Genomic DNA, 20054 nt, shown 5'->3' with positions numbered 1-20054 from the left:
AGTAGGCTGCACATATTTAGGTGTGTAATTTGACAAGTATTGACATATATATTGTTGTTTAGTTGCTCTAAACAATTTAACTCTGAATTTGGCAATAAGGAGTTCATGATCTGAGCCACAGTCAGCTCCTGGTCTTGTTTTTGTTGACTGTATAGAGCTTCTCCATCTTTGGCTGCAAAGAATATAATCAGTCTGATTTCAGTGTTGACCATATGGTGATGTCCATGTGTAGAGTCTTCTCCTGTGTTGTTGGAAGAGGGTATTTGCTATGACCAGTGCATTTTCTTGGCAAAACTCTATTAGTCTTTGCCCTGCTTCATTCCGCATTCCAAGGCCAAATTTGCCTGTTACTCCAGGTGTTTCTTGACTTCCTACTTTTGCATTCCAGTCCCCTATAATGAAAAGGACATCTTTTTTGGGTGTTAGTTCTAAAAGGTCTTGTAGGTCTTCATAAAACCATTCAACTTCAGTTTCTTCAGCGTTACTGGTTGGGGCATAGACTTGGATAACTGTGATATTGAATGATTTGCCTTGGAGATGAACAGAGATCATTCTGTCATTTTTGAGATTCCATCCAAGTACTGCATATTGGACTCTTTTGTTGACCATGATGGCTACTCCATTTCTTCTAAGGGATTCCTGCCCGCAGTAGTAGATATAATGGTCATCTGAGTTAAATTCACCCATTCCAGTCCATTTTAGTTCGCTGATTCCTAGAATGTCGACATTCACCCTTGCCATCTCTTGTTGACCACTTCCGATTTGCCTTGATTCATGGACCTGACATTCCACGTTCCTATTCATTATTGCTCTTTACAGCATCGGATCTTGCTTCTATCACGAGTCACATCCATAACTGTGTATTGTTTTTGCTTTGGCTCCATCCCTTCATTCTTTCTGGAGTTATTTCTCCACTGATCTCCAGTAGCATATTGGGCACCTAATGACCTGGGGAGTTCCTCTTTTGGTATCCTATCTTTTTGCCTTTTCATACTGTTCATGGGGTTCTCAAGGCAAGAATACTGAAGTGGTTTGCCATTCCCTTTTCCAGTAGACCACATTCTGTCAGACCTCTCCACCATGACCCGCCCGTCTTGGGTTGCCCCGCAGGCATGGCTTGATTTCATTGAGTTAGACAGGCTGTGGTCCTAGTGTGACTAGATTGACTAGTTTTCTAAGAGTATGGTTTCAGTGTGTCTGCCCTCGGATGCCCTCTTGCAACACCTACCATCTTACTTGGGTGTCTCTTACCTTGGGCGTGGGTTATCTCTTCACGGCTGCTCCAGCAAAGCACAGCCACTGCTCCTTACCTTGGGCGAGGGGTATCTCCTTTCTGCCGCTGTTCCTGACCTTCAACGTGGGATAGCTCCTCTAGGCCCTCCTGTGCCTTCGAAGCCACCGCTCCTCAGGGTTGCTCCTCCCGGCCGCCGGCCCTGGCCTCGGGCTCAGAAGAGTCCATCCAAAATCAAGCATGACCAAGATCGTGCTCAGTCAGGCCCAGAGCACACGAGTAAGCTCCATGAGTAAGTGGCCCAGACCCCATGTCAATTCCCAGGGTCTTACGGGTACTGATACCACTTCAACAGCTTGTAACTAAGGGCTCATGCAAGGGTGGGGTTACCTAAGATAAGCAGAAAGGAGAAGGAAAAAAACCCGAACTTTGTTCCTGGAAGGTTAAGATGCCCCAGGTAAATAGCAAGGAGGGAACACAGCTCCACCCATCAGGAAAACTGGATTAAAGATTTACCGAGCATGGCCCCACCCATGGGAACAAGACCCCAGTATTCCTCTCAGTCAGTCTATCCCATCAGGAAGCTTTGGTAAGCCTCTCCATCAGAAGGCAGACAGAATGAAAACCACAGTCACTGAAAACCAATCTAATCACATGGACCACAGCCTTGTCTAACTCAGTGAAACTATGAGCCATGCCAGGTAGGGCCACCCGATATGGACATGTCATGGTGGAGAGTTCTGACTCTAAAATGTGGTCCACTGGAGAAGGGAATGGCAAACCACTTCAGTATTCCTGCCTTGAGAACCCCATGAATAGTATGAAAAGGCAAAAAGATAGGACACTGAAAGATGAACTCCCCAGGTCGGCAGGTGCCCAGTATGGTACTAGAGATCAGTGGAGAAATGACTCCAGAAAGAATGAAGAGATAGAGCCAAAGCAAAAACAACACTCAGTTGTGGATGTGACTGGTGATATAAGCAAGGTCTGATGCTGTAAAGAGTAATAATGAATAGGAACGTGGAATGTTAGGTCCATGAATCAAGGCAAATTGGAAGTGGTCAAACAGGAGATGGCAAGCATGAATGTAGATGTTTTAGGAATCAGCAAACTAAAATGGACTGGAATGGGTGAATTTAACTCAGATGACCATTATATCTACTACTGTGGGCAAGAATCCCTTAGAAGAAATGGAGACGCCATCATAGTCAACAGAAGCATCTGAAATGTAGTACTTGGATGGAATCTCAAAAATGACAGAATGATCTCTGTTCATTTCCAAGCAAACCATTCAATATCATGGGACTCCAAGTCTATGCCCTGACCAGTAATGCTGAACAAAACTGAAGTTGAACGGGTCTATGAAGACCTACAAGACCTTCTAGAACTAACACCCAAAAAAGATGTCCTTTTCATTATAGGGGACTGGAATGCAAAAGTAGGAAGTCAAGAAACACCTGGAGTAACAGGCAAATTTGGCCTTGGAATGCGGATTGAGGCAGGGCAAAGACTAATAGAGTTTTGCCAAGAGAATGCACTAGTCATAGCAAATACCCTCTTCCAACAACACAAGAGAAGACTACACATGGACATCCCCACATGGTCAGCACCGAAATCAGACTGAATATATTCTTTGCAGCCAAAGATGGAGAAGCTCTATACAGGCAGCAAAAACAAGACCAGAGGCTGACTGTGGCTCAGATAATGAATTCCTTATTGCCAAATTCAGAGTGAAATTGAAGAATGTAGGGAAAACCACTAGACCATTTAGCTATGACCTAAATCAAATTCCTAATGATTATACAGTGGAAGTGAGAAATAGATTTAAGGGACTAGATCTGATAGACAGAGTGCCTGATGAACTATGGAGGGAGGTTCGTGACATTGTACAGGAGACAGGGAGCAAGACCATCCCCAAGAAAAAGAAATGCAAAAAAGCAAAATGGCTGTCTGAAGAGGCTTTACAAATGGCTGTGAAAAGAAGAGAAGCAAAAAGCAAAGGAGAAAAGGAAAGATATACCCATTTGAATGCAGAGTTCCAGAGAATAGCAAGGAGAGATTAGAAAGCCTTCCTCAGGGATCCATGCAAAGAAATAGAGGAAAACATAGAATGGGAAAGACTAGAGATCTCTTCAAGAAAACTAGAGAAACCAAGGAAACATTTCATGCAAAGATGGGCACAATAAAGGACAGAAATGTTATGGACCTAACAGAAGCAGAAGATATTAAGAAGAGGTGGCAAGAATACACGGAAGAACTGTACAAAAAAGATCTTCACGACCCAGATAATCATGATGGTATGTTCACTCACACTTACCTAGAGCCAGACATCCTGGAATATGAAGTCAAGTGGGCCTTAGGAAGCATCACTACGAACAAAGCTAGTGGAGGTGACGGAATACTAGTTGAGCTTTTTCAAATCCTAAAAGATGATGCCGTGAAAGTGCTGTGCTCAGTATGCCAGCAAATTTGCAAAACTCAGCAGTGGCCACAGGACTGGAAAAGGTCAGTTTTCATTCCAATCCCAAAGAAAGGCATTGCCAAAGAATGCTCAAACTACTGCACAATTGCACTCATCTCACACGCTAGCAAATTAATGCTCTAAATTCTCCAAGTCAGGCTTCAACAGTATGTGAACCGCGAACTTCCAGATGTTCCAGCTGGATTTAGAAAAGGCAGAGGAATCAGAGATCAAATTCCCAATATCTGTTGGATCATCAAAAAGCAAGAGAGTTCCAGAAAAGCGTCTATTTCTGCTTTATTGACTATGCCAAAGCCTTTGACTGTGTGGATCACAATAAACTGTGGAAAATTTTGAGAGAGATGGGAATACCAGACCACCTGACCTGCCTCCTGAGAAATCTGTATGCAGGTCAAGAAGCAACAATAAGAACTTGACATGGAACAACAGACTGGTTCCAAATAGGAAAAGGAGTACGTGAAAGCTGTGTATTGTCACCCTGCTTATTTAACTTAATGATACAGAATACTTCATGAGAAACTCTGGGCTGGAAGAAGTACAAGCTGCAATCAAGATTGCCAGGAGAAAGATCAATAACCTCAGATATGCAGATGACACCACGCTTATGGCAGAAAGTGAAGAACTAAAGAGCTTCTTGATCAAAGTGAAAGAGGAGAGTGAAAAAGTTGGCTTACAGCTCGACATTCAGAAAACAAAGATCATGGCATCTGGTCCCATTACTTCATGGCAAATAGATGGAGAAACAGTGGAAAGAGTGTCAGACTTTATTTTTTTGGGGCTCCAAAATCACTGCAGATGGTGACTGCAGCCATGAAATAAAAAGACACTTACTCCTTGGAAGAAAAGTTATGACCAACCTAGGCAGCATATTCAAAAGCAGAGACATTACTTTGCCAACAAAGGTTTGTCTAGTCAAAGCTATGTTTTTTCCAGTAGTCATGTATGGATGTGAAAGTTGGACTATAAAGAAAGCTGAGCACCAAAGAATTGATGCTTTTGAACCGTGGTGTTGAAGAAGACTCTTGAGAGTCCCTTGAACTGCAAGGAGATCCAACCAGTCCATCCTAAAGGAAATCAGTCCTGAATGTTCATTGGAAGGAATGATGTTGAAGCTGAAACTCCAATAATTTGGCTACCTGATGAGAAGAGCTGACCCATTTGAAAAGACCCTGATGCTGGGAAAGATTGAAGGCAAGAGGAGAAGGGGATGACAGAGGATGAGACAGTTGGATGGCATCACTGACTCAATGGACATGAGTTTGAGTAAACTCCAGGAAATGGTGTGGACAGGGAAGCCTGGCGTGCTGCAGTCCATGGGGTTACAAAGAGTCGGACACGACTGAGCCACTGAACTGAACTGAAGTGATGCCAACGTATGTCTTCATCTTTCAGCATGAACAGTGCTTCTTAAACTAATGATCATTATATGGTGCTGTATTCTCAGTAGACCTGAGAAATAAAGAGTGGCCCTGATCAACTGTCACTCCCAGGAGCCTGCTTGCAGAGTGTGTTAGCCAGGGTTCTCCAGAGAAACAGAAAAAATAAAATAAGAAATGGACTCATGATTGTGCAGGCTGAGAAGTCCCCACATCTGCAGTTGGCAATCTGGAGACTGAAGATCATCAGTGGTTTAAGTTCCAGTCTAAAAACTGGCAGCCTTGAGACCCAAAGGCAGGAGAAGACTGGTTTCCCAGCTAAGTAGTCAGGCAGGAAGAGTTCCCTTTTACCTGAGTGGGTGTCATCATTTTTGTACACTTCAGACCTTCAACTGAATGGTTGAGGGCCACCCACATTCAGGAGAGCAATCTGCTTTACTCAGACTGCCAATTAAAGTGTTACCCTCTTTAAATACATTCTCACAGACACACCCCAAATAATATTTGACCAAATACCTGGGCCCTCTGTGTCCCAGTCAACTTGACCATTGAGCATAAATTTCTTTATTCTAAATAGGACAATTTGACTTAACTCTAGAGCACTTAACTCAACTCTAGAGCACTTATAAGCTAATTAATATTGTTCGGATTTTCCATGTTTGGGATTTCTTCTATTTAGATACCTTAGTTTCAGTTCAGTTCAGTGCAGTTGCTCAGTCGTGTCCGACTCTTTGCAACCCCGTGAATCGCAGCACGCCAGGCCTCCCTGTCCATCACCAACTCCCAGAGTTCACTCAAACTCACGTCCATCGAGTTGGTGATGCCATCCAGCCATCTCATCCTCTGTCATCCCCTTTACCTCCTGCCCCCAATCCCTCCCAGCATCAGAGTCTTTTCCAATGAGTCAACTCTTTGCATGAGGTAGCCAAAGTACTGGAGTTTCAGCTTTAGCATCATTCCTTCCAAAGAACACCCAGGACTGATCTACCTTAGTTTAGACACTATAAAAATCATTACAACTTTACTCCATACCATATTTGCAACAATTGATTTTAAAATGTTAGATTTCAGTCTTCTGGCAGTATTTTCATTTTTTCTTAAGCTTTGATGGAACTATGTGGTAAAACTATGCACTAAAATTAGAAGACTATGGATAACTATGGATTATACCTATTCATATATTTCAAGTCTCCATTAGGAACTCATAGAAAAAAAAATCTGACCTTTTTCCCAAAAAATGATTGGATGAACTACTACTGAAAATATGCTACAAGTTGAAAGTAAGGCAAAGCCTTTTAAGAGTATGAACTCAATATACTAGTTTATAGAAAAAGCCTTTAGGTTATTTATAAACCATCGTAAATTATGCCCATTCTTATGAAACATACCATGTAGAAAGAAGGATTCCCAATGATTTTTAATGAATTAATCATTAAAAATGTGTGAAGATAAACTGCACATCAGTAAAAATGTGTGAGGATAAGCTGCATTTTATCTTTATTTAATCTGCATTTTTTCTTAATCTCTATTTAGATAGAATACTGTTTTTTATATATTAGAATGTTTCCTTTTTTTTTTTTTTGATCCAGAGATGATAGAAAAGAATACTCAAGGCAAATCACACTTTTTATTCTTAGCCTCTGTCCCCTGATCTCTGACTCTGATGACCTGGCCTTTACCACATAGCTGCCTTTAAAACTGCTTCAGTTCTTTTCCTGAAGCTCAGCACAGAGCCAGCCCTAGAGCAACCTGGGTTATGGACTAAACTTGGCTCTCTTAGTCATTCCTACCAGGAAAAGTCTAATCACTTGACCCACAAAGCCTAAATTTAAGAAATGGTGCTTTGTTGGTACTGATATCTCCAAATTGCAGACATTGCCCCTAGAAAGGAAAAATAGAATATTAACTTTACAAACCCAATCCTGTAAGACAACAATAAATGAATATCATGCATAGATTTGGTGATTACCTTTATTTTGACTTCTGAAAATTTTACAGCACTGGAGTAGGTAGCCTCTCCCTTCTCCAGGGAATCTTCCTGACCCAGGAATCAAACCAGGGCCTCCTGCATTGCAGGTGGATTCTTTGACCAACAAAGTTATCAGGGAAGCCCACAGTCTGGCTTATAATCAAGTCTACCTTAGTTTGCCTGTGGAGTTAAACATATTTTGTTTATTAGTCATTTGTATTCCCCAGAGCTAGTCTGGTCTCGGGTCCACTTTCAGAAGTCTTTGAAAGAGCCTTCTTTAGAGTTGGAAGTTGAGGTTGGAAGAGCCAAGAAGGGGCTTCGTGTTAGTTGCTCTGTCATGTCTGACTCTTTGAACCCTTTGGACTGTAGTCTGTCAGGCTCCTCTGCCCGTGGGATTTTTCAGGCAAGAATACTGAAGTGGGTTGCCATGATGAGGTAATTAGGGGGAGAAGAGGGGCGGGAGGTTCCCAGGCTCATTTCCCAGCCTGGTTCAGGGTGCCTCTCTTACCCCCAGGGCTAGTAGCATCCATAATTTTCTTCCCCTCCTTTTCCTTCAGGGCCAATTCCATTCTTTTGGGGTTTGATCCTCCTCCTCCCTTTGGATAATTTTCTTTTTAATCATACTCTTTGCATCTCATCATCCTTTTGGAAAGTGACAAGCGAAGACAGAACAGTCTTAGTCTCAACTCTGGCCTTCTCTCAGGTGGGACAGCATCGTGAGGGTGACCACTGAAAATAATGAAATAATAGTATTAATAAGAGAAATAAATACTAAAGTACTTATATTTTCATGTTGCTTCAGTAATGTCACTAAAAACAACAGAAATAATGACTTGTTCAAACTCAGGAAACACTGTGACTATAGCTACCAAAACCCATATTTTGGTATTGAAATGTGGAAGTCGGGGAATTGCTTACTACATAATTAATTTGTACTCAGAACCTGCTTTTTTATTTTAGACCCACCTCTCTGCTGTCCCCACCAGCAAACACAGAGGGCTTTATCTACTTAATTTTCAATAAAGAGACCAGTTTGTAGGGGCTTCAGAATTTCATTTTATTATTATTGGCATTTTATTACATATATGCAGACACTAATATATGTGATTAATATTACATAATTAATATTATATAAAATTCTGTAGTTATTAAATAAAAATTTAACTAAAGCACAATTTCAGTATAGCCAGTATAGAAGTGGTTTCTTTCAGTTCAGTTCAGTTTAGTCGCTCAGTCATGTCCGACTCTTTGCGACCCCATGAATTGCAGCACGCCAGGCCTCTCTGTCCATCCAAATCTTTTTTGGCTTATGCTTATAGTTTCTATCTTTCCTGGTGGCTTAGATGATAAAGAATCTGCCTGCAACTCAGGAGACCCAGGTTCGATCCCTGCGTCAGGAAGATCCCTGGAGAAGGAAATGACAGCCTACGCCAGTGTTCTTGCCTGGAGTTACTGTGTAGTACATGTGATTTCCTTCAATTGTGTATGAAGATGGTGCACTAAAATTGATGGAAAGTGAAATCTATTTAGTCGAACCATCTCAAAAGAGCTGCTTCTTTAGTCTCCCCTAATAGACACAGTTAAGTTCATTTATGCCCCTCCGCATTGTTTCTTACAAATCTATAACAATAAAAGACAAAACACTGCTTCATACTTTCTGTTTCACTTTTAGTACTATATAGTGTTTGCAAGATGTGATGCTAATTTCAAGCTAAAAACTTTGTCATTGTCTTTAACCAACACTTAATAAATTCTTACATTCTACAGGGTTTTGGAATCTATATAACAGCTAAGAACATTGAGAGCCTCAATTAGGAGAGAATTTTTGTTTACCTTGAAAATTTAAACCCCACCAGTCTTTTCAGGAGAGTTTTAACCTTGTTTGTAGATTTTTTTAAAAGTTGAGCTCAATTGCACCAAAATGACTTCCCCCAAAGGAAGACATGTTGATTGTTTTTGTTCTTGTGATTAACTCTTAAATATGTTTAATTTCATCAATTGCCTAACATGGGATTCTTACAGACCATAAAAAATCCAGTTCTACTGTGCTGAATTTTCAAATATTTCATTCTCATCCATTCATTAAGAACTCATTAATGTGTGCCCTATTGATCTGCTTGCTCTAGGCTGACATTTTCTGAGGAGGCTGGGGATGTGATTTTTGATTATGGGGAGCAGAATACTTATAACAAGGCCAAATGTCTGGCTTTAGCTCAGATTATCTACAGTGAATGTGGCTTGCACAAGAAGGCTCTTCTTTGCCTGTGTAAACAGGGTCAGATTCATGGGGCCATGGAATACATACAACAATTCAAGGATTTTACTTCTGGTGAGTGAAAAAGCCTATTATTTGTATATGTTCAGATTCTGAACTTCAGTTGTAAGATCACCCATAATATTAGGCAATATTTTGGACTTACATTGTAAAACTTGTTTTATATATACTGGTAAGTAGATTTCTTTAGTAATTTTTAGTGAAAACAGAGAAGCTGGAACTGATTGACTTTGATGCCAGACTTTCAAATATATTATATATTTCCTCAATACATAGACATTTAGTAAACTTTGGACATTTGGACCATGCTATTTAAGAATTTTAAAAAACATATAATTTCTGAACTATAAGCATTAGAATTAGTGGAATAATGTTGATTTTAAAAGTTTAAAACACCTAGGTTGCAGCTGAACAGTGATCTGAGAGAATTGAGGACCTTAGAGTGACCCGAGTTGAATGAGCTGATCTCTTACTGTAGTCTAGTTCAGCATTAGCCTTAATGTACAGGCAGTCCTGACAAATCCCCGTACCCCAGGCCTGTATCAATCCTGATTTTGCAAGCTATATACTCCAGTTCTAAGAAATCACAAAATGGAACAAAATATAGCACTTTTAGGTCACATTTTTTCCAGGTAAATAGTCTTTTATGGTTGTTGAATCTAATCATTTTTGAAGAAAAAATTAACTTTTACTTAGAATCTGGTTTTTAAAACTATTAGTTTTTTTCACATACTATGTAACAGCATGCCTGATACAGTTAGTATAATAATAGCTTAGTCTACCTTTTTACATCCCTGTCTCACTTAAGCCCTATGTTAACTCTATGAACTAGGTTTTGTTATTACCCCTATTTTATAGATGAAAAATAACTATGTGTTCACAGAGAGGCTAAGGCACAGAGAGGTAAGTAATTCGCCTTTATACACACAGCAACAGATCAGAATCTAGCAAGAACAGTTACGACATAATATTTATTGAATGAATAATTATTTTAATAGTTAAATTATACAGATTCAGTTTCTGTTTTATTGTTTTTCCTTAGAATTATTTTAGTCAAGGTTTAGACATGGAATGTAAGTTTTAAGTACTCTTGGAATTTTTATTGAATGAAATGTGAAGCTTCTTTTTTTGCTTACAAAATTTGCCTCACATGAGTACATAGAAATACAATCGACTCACTATCATATTATCCTGTTCTTCTAGTAACACATTGCACTAGAAAATAATTAAATTCACAATCAGCTCTCCATATTCATGGGTTCCACATCTGTGGATTCAAAGAACGTTAGATTGAAAATATTTGAGGGGAAAAAATTCTAGAAAGTTCCACAAAGCAGAACTTGTGTTTGCTGTGCACCAGCAATTATTTACATAACATTTACGTTGTATTTACAGATATTTACGTAGTATTTACATTGTGTTAGTTAACCCAGAGATGATTTAAAGTATATGGAAGGATGTGTGTAGGTTATATGCAAATACTATGCCATTTTGTATAAGAGACTTTTTATATGAGACTTGAGTATCCTCAGATTTTGGTATCTGCAAGGGGTCCTGCAGCCAATACCCCATGGGCACCAAGGAACGACTGTATATTGTACTAATTTAAGAAATAATAATACTTCTTTATAAATAGAACCTTGATACTTATCCTCAGAATTTATTTAGCACAGCGTCATAATAATAACCTGAGGAAACTTAAGCTTAGAAAATAGAAACAATGTTTAAAAGATTACTTTGCTTATTTTACATTTTAGTGACAAACAGCCACAGCTTTCCAAAGTATCATCCTTGGCCTTAGGGGACATTTGTTGCTGTTGTTCAGTCACTCAGTCATATCTGACTCTTTGCGATCTCATGGGCTGCAGCACGCCAGGCTTCCCTGTACTTCACCAGCTCCTAGAGCTTGCTCAAACTCATGTCCATTCAATTGGTGATGCTATCCAACCATCTCATCCTCTGTCGTCCCCTTCTCCTGCCTTCAGTCTTCTCCATCATCAGGGTCTAATGAGTCAGCTCTTTGCATCAGGTGGCCAAAGTATTGGAGCTTTGCCTTCAGCATCAGTCCTTCCAATGAACATTCAGAACTGATTTAGGATTGACTGGTTTGATCTTCTTGCAGTCCAAGGAACTCTTAAGAGTCTTCTCCAATACCGCAATTCAAAAGCATCAATTCTTTGCCTAACCCTAACCCTTCTTTATGGTCCAACTCTCACATCCATACATGACTACTGGAAAAACTATAGCTGTGACTATGTGGACCTTTGTCAGCAAAGTAGTGTCTCTGCTTTTTAATATGCTTTCTAGGTTTGTCGTTAACTTTTCTTCCAAGGAGCAAGCGTGTTTTAATTTCATGGCTGCAGTCACCATCTGCAGTAATTTTGGAGCCCCAGAAACTAGTCTGTCACTGTTTCCATTGTTTCCCATCTATTTGCCAAAAAGTGATGGAACCGGATGCCATGATCTTAGTGTTTTGAATGTTGAGTTTTAAGCCAGCTTTTTCCACTCTCCTCTTTCACCTTCGTCTAGAGTCTCTTTAGTTCTTTTTCACTTTCTGCCATAAGGGGACATACTCAGTTTGTTAATACTTTCTGGTTTGAGAAGAAAATGGTCTCTCTCAGATTTAGACTGTCAGCTTTCCATTTACATTTACAAATCAAAGAAAACAAACGCAGTAGTTCTAAAAAAAGTCTTTTGTTCCAAAAGAAAAATCTGACTCATAGTGCATCTGTTTTAGAAGGAAAAATTCTTTTTATCCTGCTCCTCTACCCCCTTCCCACCAATGATTTCTAGAATAAAACTGATATCCAAAAGATTAAGTGACTGATCAAGCTACGATTAAAATTCAGTTTTCTTGATTGTCAACCTGGTCTTTTTTAATACCACATTTCTTTTCATGACAATTTTTGGATAAATTTTTGCTTGTACTCTTTGTTTAGGTATTTTTCCTTTGTTTTTTTCTATACTGAGTAGGATTGTTTTATTTTTGGATTGGAGATGGTAATGTTGAATTCATTGAGAGCTTTGGAAGGATTGGAAAATGAAGAGTTTATTGACAAAGATAAACATTAGCTAGTCCCTCATCATATTAGGTGGAGAAGGCAATGGCACCCCACTCGAGTACTCTTGCCTGGAAAATCTCATGGGCAGAGGAGCCTGGTGGGCTGCAGTCCATGGGGTCACTAAGAGTTGGACATGAGTGAGTGACTTCACTTTCACTTTTCACCTTCATGCATTGGAGAAGGAAATGGCATCCCACTCCAGTGTTCTTGCCTGGAGTATCCCAGGGACGGGCGAGCCTGGGGGGCTGCCATCTATGGGGTCACACAGAGTTGGACATGACTGAAGCGACTTAGCAGCAGCAGCAGCAGCAGCATCATATTAGGATGTTGAGATACAGTTTTTAATTTTTGCTTTTAGATGACCTGATGCAGTTAATAAAGTTATGTCCCAACACTGAATTGATTCAGTGTCTCACTAAAGAGTGGAATGGGAAACCACCATATTTATCTTTTGGTCTTGCTGTACTTCACCTGTTCTCTGTAGACATGAAAAAAGTTGGGATTAAGCTACTTCAAGGAATAAGTAAAGGTGGGAAAGGTAAGTGAGGTAAAATTTTGTTGTAGAAGAAATAGTGAGTTATTTAAGGAAAGGGTCAAGATTATTATGTTTGCGTTAACTCTATCTTCCTCAGAGCTCCTTCTTGGCATGTTAGGAATTTATAAAGATTACCATGTCAAAATACTCTGTTGGCAATAGTGTATATTTGTTGAGAGGATTAGAATGAAGAGAGATTCTTTATGAAGCTTGAGGAGAACATCATAATAATTATAACTGCTATGACTACTCTAAAACTTTATATATATTAACATGCATATATTTAATAATTTTTATATATACTTTAAATGTTATTTAGACAAACTTTGGTTCTTATTCCCAAACTAAATATATATGTAAATATTATTTACATATATCATTTACTTTGAACCTCACTCTGCAGTGCAATCAAGAATAATTAGATCTCAATTTTTTTTCTTTCCTTTCTCTAATTAAATATAGAAATTTGAGCAGATACCTTGATTTTAAATTATTACATGAGGCCAAAGAATGAAGAGTAAATTACATGAAAACATATTTGGGAAGATAATTTAGAAATTATCATTACAGACATCAACTAAAATATTTTGATAGAAAAATAGTAATCATGGTAGGAATAAAATAACAGTGATTACAATATCCTGAATAAAGATCCTCAATTCATTAAGTATCATAACTAATGAAGGTAATAGATGAATGAGTTCCATAAATAGTCCCAGAGAGGGTGACTGTAATTGATTTTTAAAAGTAATTATGAAAATAATTTCTTTTTTTTAAATAAATAATATCATTAGTTTTCCTTAATAAACTAAATCCTTCTTTTATTTCCTTTAGAAAAACATTTGTTACAGAAGCCTCATCATTAAAAGGTCTCTGTCTAGTGGCTGGATAGAGGTTTTGCCAGAGATTTTTTAAATCCTTAGGTTAGCACTATTAGGGCATTTATGAAAGTGAAGGATCATAAAAAGTTGACCATCAGATTTATTAGCTAGTTCCTAGTGGTACCTTAGAGACTGTGAATGAGGCTGGTCCCACAGTCTTCACTTTCTGAGTTCCCTACATCTCAACCTTCAGCATCTGCTGACCTTACCAAGAAGGAGATGAGTGGAAGAATAGGGAATGTGAGAAATGGTGGAGGAGTGAACTGAGGCACAGAAAGGTTAATGAAAAAGGAGGAGAAAGAACTAACACTTGAGTACTCACTATGAGCTCAACTGGGAACTCCATATGACACTTGAAGGAATTGGATCTAACAGAAATGGTGTTGAAATGATCTCTATTTTTGAAGAATTGTTAAGTATGAATTATCAGATGAATGCTATACTATAATATTGGATTTTATTTCCTCAGATGCAGTTGAACATCTTATGATAACTGATCCATTTTGCTCCCTAGAAAAGTGGCAAGAAGTAGCAAATATATGTTTACAGAATGGCTTTGACCAATTATCTAATGACATCATGTCTGTTCTTCGATCTCAAGCTGGGGTTACAGAAATTTCTGAAGAGGATGATACAGTCAACTTAATGCAGCATGTTTTTTGGTAGTTCTACATCTTAACCAGTTGAGGGAGCCTGTATAACATATTATGTGTATTGGTTGGGCAAACTGATTTTGGTATAATAAATCTGGAGTGTGAAGGTCTCAGAAATAAATCATGCTTCTTTTATTATGATGATGTTTAGATTTGTCCTTGAAATATTTATACCTTTGCTTTCTTTTTTTTTAATATGGTCATTTTGTATATTGAATCTTTTAGAGAAATTTCCTGTTTGTTTTTTCTTTTAAAAAGGTTTTAATTTAGTTTTTATTTTCTATTGATGTATAGTTGATTTACATCATTGTGTTAGTTTGAGGTATACAGCAAGGTGATTCACATATACATGTATCTATTCTTTTTCAGATTCTTTTCCCATATAGGTTATTATATAATATTGAGTATAATTCCCTATGCTACATAGTAGGTTCTTATTGATTATTTATTTTATATATAATAGTGTATATATGCTAGTGTCAAACTCCTAATTTATCCCTCTCATATATTGACTGGATAAAAATCTAAGAGCATAAGTCTGTATAAATCTCAGTTTAGGTATTACTAAGGGCATAAGTTAATATTTAAATATACTTCATTCTGGTGATCTAATTTAACAGCAAGAACTGAGGAAGGTGTAGTAGTATCCTGTCTGTTAGGTGACTTCCCAAATATTAAATGCTACAAGCCTGACTTTAAAGGCAGGATGTCAATTCAAGGTTTTCACTGGTGAAACCCTCAAATATAGTAATTTTGTACTACTGACTCAAAGATGTGCTCCAAGCTCTGGTGTTTATAAATGGCAATGTTAAGCTTCTACTATAAAATGAGAGTTTTAGCATGTTCTTATTTAGAGAAAGAATAGTCAAATTTTTCAAATAGATAGACCTGGGATACCTATAGGCATGGAAAATGGCATTCAAAGCAGTTTTGGATAATTTCAAGTCTCTAAGTGTTTGATTGAAAACTCAGAGTTCTGTGTCTTGGACGCGTGTCTATATTCAAAATATTTAATGATCAGCATGGCATAGGCATCAATCAAAACAGAACGAATACCTAACTAATCAGAATAGCTTTCAGCCCTTATGCCATACCAGAGCATGATAACTGAATGTCAGCCTTGATCATGGAACATGGTAAACATGAGCTGCTGTTAGAGAAAATAAAAGAGCATAAGTATTTCCCTCCCAAATTATTGAGTGTATACATTTTATTTTATGGGCTTCCCCAGTGGCTCAGATGGTAAAAATAAATTAGCCTGTAATGCAGGAGATCTCTGGGTTGGGAAGACCTCCTGGAAAAGGGAATGGGAGACTTGAAATCAGATAGCGTCATTATCAAATTCAAATTCTTTCTCTTCCTCTGTGTAAAATATGGACTATTTACCTCCCCTAAAGGTTTAGTGACATGTATGTGTAGTATATTATGTAGTAAAAGAACTTAGTAGAAGATAACCCTTATTTTGATGTAATAGGTCCCAGAAACACATATTCCTCTGGTTTAGACTTACTAAATCCCATATATCTGTCCATTTATACTTGTATAATTATCCCTCTTTGGAGTATTTCATATAACACACCTTACTGCCTATATTAAGCTATCTGTTTACACAAATATGAAGGTTGTTGGGCTTACCTTATAAATCCAGAAGAGTATTGACTGAGTTCTCAATTTTCCGTATATTGGTAAGCACAGTACTGGAGAATTATAATTCAGTTTTCTAAAATGTAATATTTTTAAAAGTAATACATATGCACAATTTAAAAACCAACAGAAGTGCTGAAAGAATAAATCTAATAATATTTTTATTTCTGTCCTTCATATTAGCTATGATTTTTGAAAATAAAAGATGAAGGATGGAAAAAGGAAGGGGAGGAGAGAGGGTATTTCAACAGCATTGATTCTCTATGTACTATGGCTTCACACCTTTTTTCCTTTGAGGTCTATATGATTGATAGAAAGGTACTGTGTTATTCATTGACAGACTTGGGAAAAAATGTATACATGAAAGCCAGTAGGATGGATTAGGTACATAAATCTGGAAAAAAGCTTGAAACAGCAGCTGTTGTTATTACTGTTAATTTTCCTTTGGTTTCAACCAAAATGTTTTTCCTCCACTCATTATTCTTCTTTGTTAGCATTACTTTTGGCAGTTTTCCCAAGGAAAGTGAAATTTGTCAAATGAATCTAAATTAAAACACCTGGAGATGGAGCTAGGAGGAAGAACAAAAATATAATGTCAAGTAGGGGAAGGACAAAGAGTTGAGCTGTGAACTGTACAGGACTGGAAGCTGCGAGAACCTCCCTATAAGCTGCACTGAAAGAGGTATAACAGGAACGTCATGGCATAGGAGCCCGTGTCATAGACCAGCTCTACCATGATCTATCTAGCATTGTGTCATTTTCCTCTCGAATTTATTTTGACTAGATAATTCCTTTTGTCATTTACAACTCAAAACTTCATTAATTCCATAAAGGAATAATGATTTTCCAGTGCTTTTGACCTTCTGCCTTAATTGTAAGTATCAAGAGTCAACATCACTATCAATAACACATTCTGAATACCTATTTTATGTATGGTCTCTGTTGTCAAGATTACAGCTACAATGGGAAGAGACAGCATATTGTAAAAATAACAATAATTCCTTGGTATTATCTAATATCCAGTCTATATTCAGATTTCACCAGATGCTTAAACATGACTTTTTACAGTTGAGCTGTTCCAATTAGGATCTAAACAAGGTTCATGCGTTCTATTGTTGTGTCTCTGCATATATTCTTCCTCCCTCTCTTTTTTGCTCTCTTGCCATTGACTGATTAGACTGGCTTGTTTGTTATCCGCAATGTTCCACGTTCTAGATTTGTCTGATTACTTCCTTTTGGTATTATTTAACTTGATTTTTTTCCCTATATTTCCTATAAATGGAAGTTAGCTGTAAAGGCTTAACTAGATTTAGGTTCAGCTAACTGAACTGAACTGATATTGGCAAGGATGCTTCATAGGTGATACTGCTAGTGCTAGTTCTTAAATTGCTTTCAGTCGTGTCTGACTCTTTGCGACCCCATGGGCTGTAGCCCACCAGGCTCCTCTGTCTATGGGATTCTCCAGGTAAGAATACTGGAGTGGGTTGCGATTTCTTTCTCCAGGGGATCTTCCTGACCCAGAAATTGAACCCGGGTCTCTTAGGTCTCCTGCATTGGCAGGTGGGTGCTTTACTGCGCCACCTGGGAAGCCCTCCAGGATCCTCTGCCCATGGGATTCTCCAGGCAAGAATGCTGGAGTGGGTTGCCCTTCTGTTCTCCAGGTGCTCTTCTCGACCCAGGGATAGAACCCAGGTCTTCTGCATTGTGTGCAGATTCTTTTACTGTCTGAGCCACCGGGGAAGCCTGTTCTTGTAAGGGGCTTGAAAATATGCTGCTGCTTCTACCTGGAAGGTTCGTCCCTTTCTTTTTTACCCAGTTAAGAATTTCTTTTAATTCAGATCTTACCTTGGTTAAAAATTCCTCAGGGAAGCCTTTTATGACTTCCTGAATTATGCCATGTTTCTTTTTTCTAGGCTGTTCTTTATTGCCATTATCATGGTTACAGTCAGGGATAGTGCTTTTTATTGATGGCAAGGACAGCGCATTTTGAGGGTGTGGAAAATGGGGGAAGGATACTGTGTTAGTTTTCTAGAGTTGCTGAAACAAAGTACCACAAACTGAATGGCTTAACCACACAGATTTATTGCTCACAGTACTGGAGGCCAGAAGTCTGGGATAAGGTGTTGGCAGGGTTGGTTCCTTTAGAGGATTGTAAGGGAATGATTCGGAGAAGGCAATGGCACCCCACTCCAGCACTCTTGCCTGGAAAATCCCATGGACGGAGGAGCCTGGTGGGCCGCAGTCCATGGGGTCGCTAAGAGTCGGACACGATTTAGCGACTTCACTTTCACTTTTCACTTTCATGCATTGGAGAAGGAAATGGCAACCCACTCCAGTGTTCTTGCCTGGAGAATCCCAGGGACAGCAGAGCCTGGTGGGCTGCCGTCTGTGGGGTCGCACAGAGTTGGACACAACTGAAGCGACTTAGCAGCAGCAGCAGCAGCAAGGACTTTGCCTCTCTCTGGCTTATAGGTGACCACCTTCTCTATATTTCTAATGTCATCTTCCCTCTGTCTGTGTCCAAATTTCCTTATATGTACACCAGTCATATGAGATTTGGGCCCACCCTAATGACCTCATTTTAACTCTGTAAAGACCTTATCTTCAAGTAAGGTCACATCTTAAGGTACTGGGATTAGGGCTGCAACATAATAATTTTGGGAGGACACATACGGTTCAACCCATAACAGTTACCATTATATCACCAAATCAAACACAGTATTGGGTACAAAGTAAATTTCAATAAGTAGTTCAATGAATAAATTTCAGGCTGGACCTGGAATCTTTCATATTTAATGCCAATTTTGTGAATTAGCTTTACTCTTGCTTTATTTTATTGGTAAATTTGATTGATAACTAAATATATATATACACAATAATACATTCTAAAAATTGCACAGTGATGACTGTAGAGCACAATAATTTTTCATAAAGTGGAGAAGGCAATGGCACCCCACTCCAGTATTCTTGCCGGGAAAATCCCATGGACGGAGGAGCCTGGTGGGCCGCAGTCCATGGGGTCGCTAAGAGTTGGACATGACTGAGTGACTTCACTTTTACTTTTCCATTTCATGCATTGGAGAAGGAAATGGCAACCCACTCCAGTGTTCTTGCCTGGAGAATCCCAGGGACGGCAGAGCCTGGTGGGCTGCCATCCATGGGGTCGCACAGAGTCGGTCACGACTGAAGCGACTTAGCAGCAGCAGTAGCAGCAGCAGCGACACATTTGTGTAACCAACTCCCAGATGAAGAAACAACACCCCTGGAATCCTAGAAGCCCCCTTTCAGTCACTACTGTCCACCTCCCAGAGACAGCCATGCCTGACTTCTTATACCTCAAATGAGTTTTGCCTGTTATTGACTTTAGGTAAGTGTCAAAAAGTATTTATTTTTATGGTATTCATCCATGTCAGGTAAATTTGTTTATTCTCATAGCTCTTTCTTATTCCATTGTGTGAGTATACCACAATTCTACCTACATGGGCCTTTACATTGTTTTCAGTATGGGACATACATATAGTACTTTCATAAATATTTTTGTACATGTCTTGTACATGAACACGTGTGCATTTCTATTGGATGCCTGCTTTGTTTTTTAGGTTGCATATTAATAGGTATTAGGTCATATTAGTAGCTATAGTTTTTTGGGTCAGCACTGCATTAATGTTTGATTTATGACATTGTTCTCACAGCTGTAATGAAATAGCTATAATAGAAAATTTCCATTGGGTTAGAAATAGCCAAAATCCATATTATTCTAAACACATGACTTTTAAAAGTAGATTTGTTTGTTTGGTTTTTTTTTGCAGTTGTAGGTTCAAAGCAATATTGAGCAAAACATACCGAGATTTCCCATATATCCCCTTTCCCTACATATGAACAGCCTCTCTTGTTATCAACACCCCCTCATACAGAGTGGTACATTTGTTACAATTGATGAGCCTTC

At 38.7% G+C, this 20054-nt stretch overlaps 1 protein-coding gene across 6 annotated transcripts in view; it reads left to right on the top strand.

The window, feature by feature from the left end:
* CLHC1 (clathrin heavy chain linker domain containing 1) overlaps positions 1 to 14604 on the top strand; it is a 35676-nt gene extending 21072 nt beyond the window's left edge. For 3 of the 6 annotated variants that reach the window (XM_005686611.3, XM_013967655.1, XM_018055256.1), the window contains exons 10-12: positions 9185 to 9387; positions 12754 to 12933; positions 14281 to 14575. In XM_005686611.3, coding sequence (XP_005686668.1) covers positions 9185 to 9387; positions 12754 to 12933; positions 14281 to 14477 — 580 coding nt within the window. In that variant the 3' untranslated portion in view covers positions 14478 to 14575. Of the gene's footprint in view, positions 1 to 9184; positions 9388 to 12753; positions 12934 to 14280 lie in introns of all 6 variants that reach the window. The other 3 variants (XM_013967657.2, XM_018055257.1, XM_018055258.1) reach the window with 3 other exon arrangements.

Source organism: Capra hircus, chromosome 11 (genome assembly GCF_001704415.2).
Source record: "Capra hircus breed San Clemente chromosome 11, ASM170441v1, whole genome shotgun sequence".
NCBI lineage: Eukaryota > Metazoa > Chordata > Mammalia > Artiodactyla > Bovidae > Capra > Capra hircus.
This window is presented reverse-complemented; position numbering and strand designations above follow the sequence as displayed.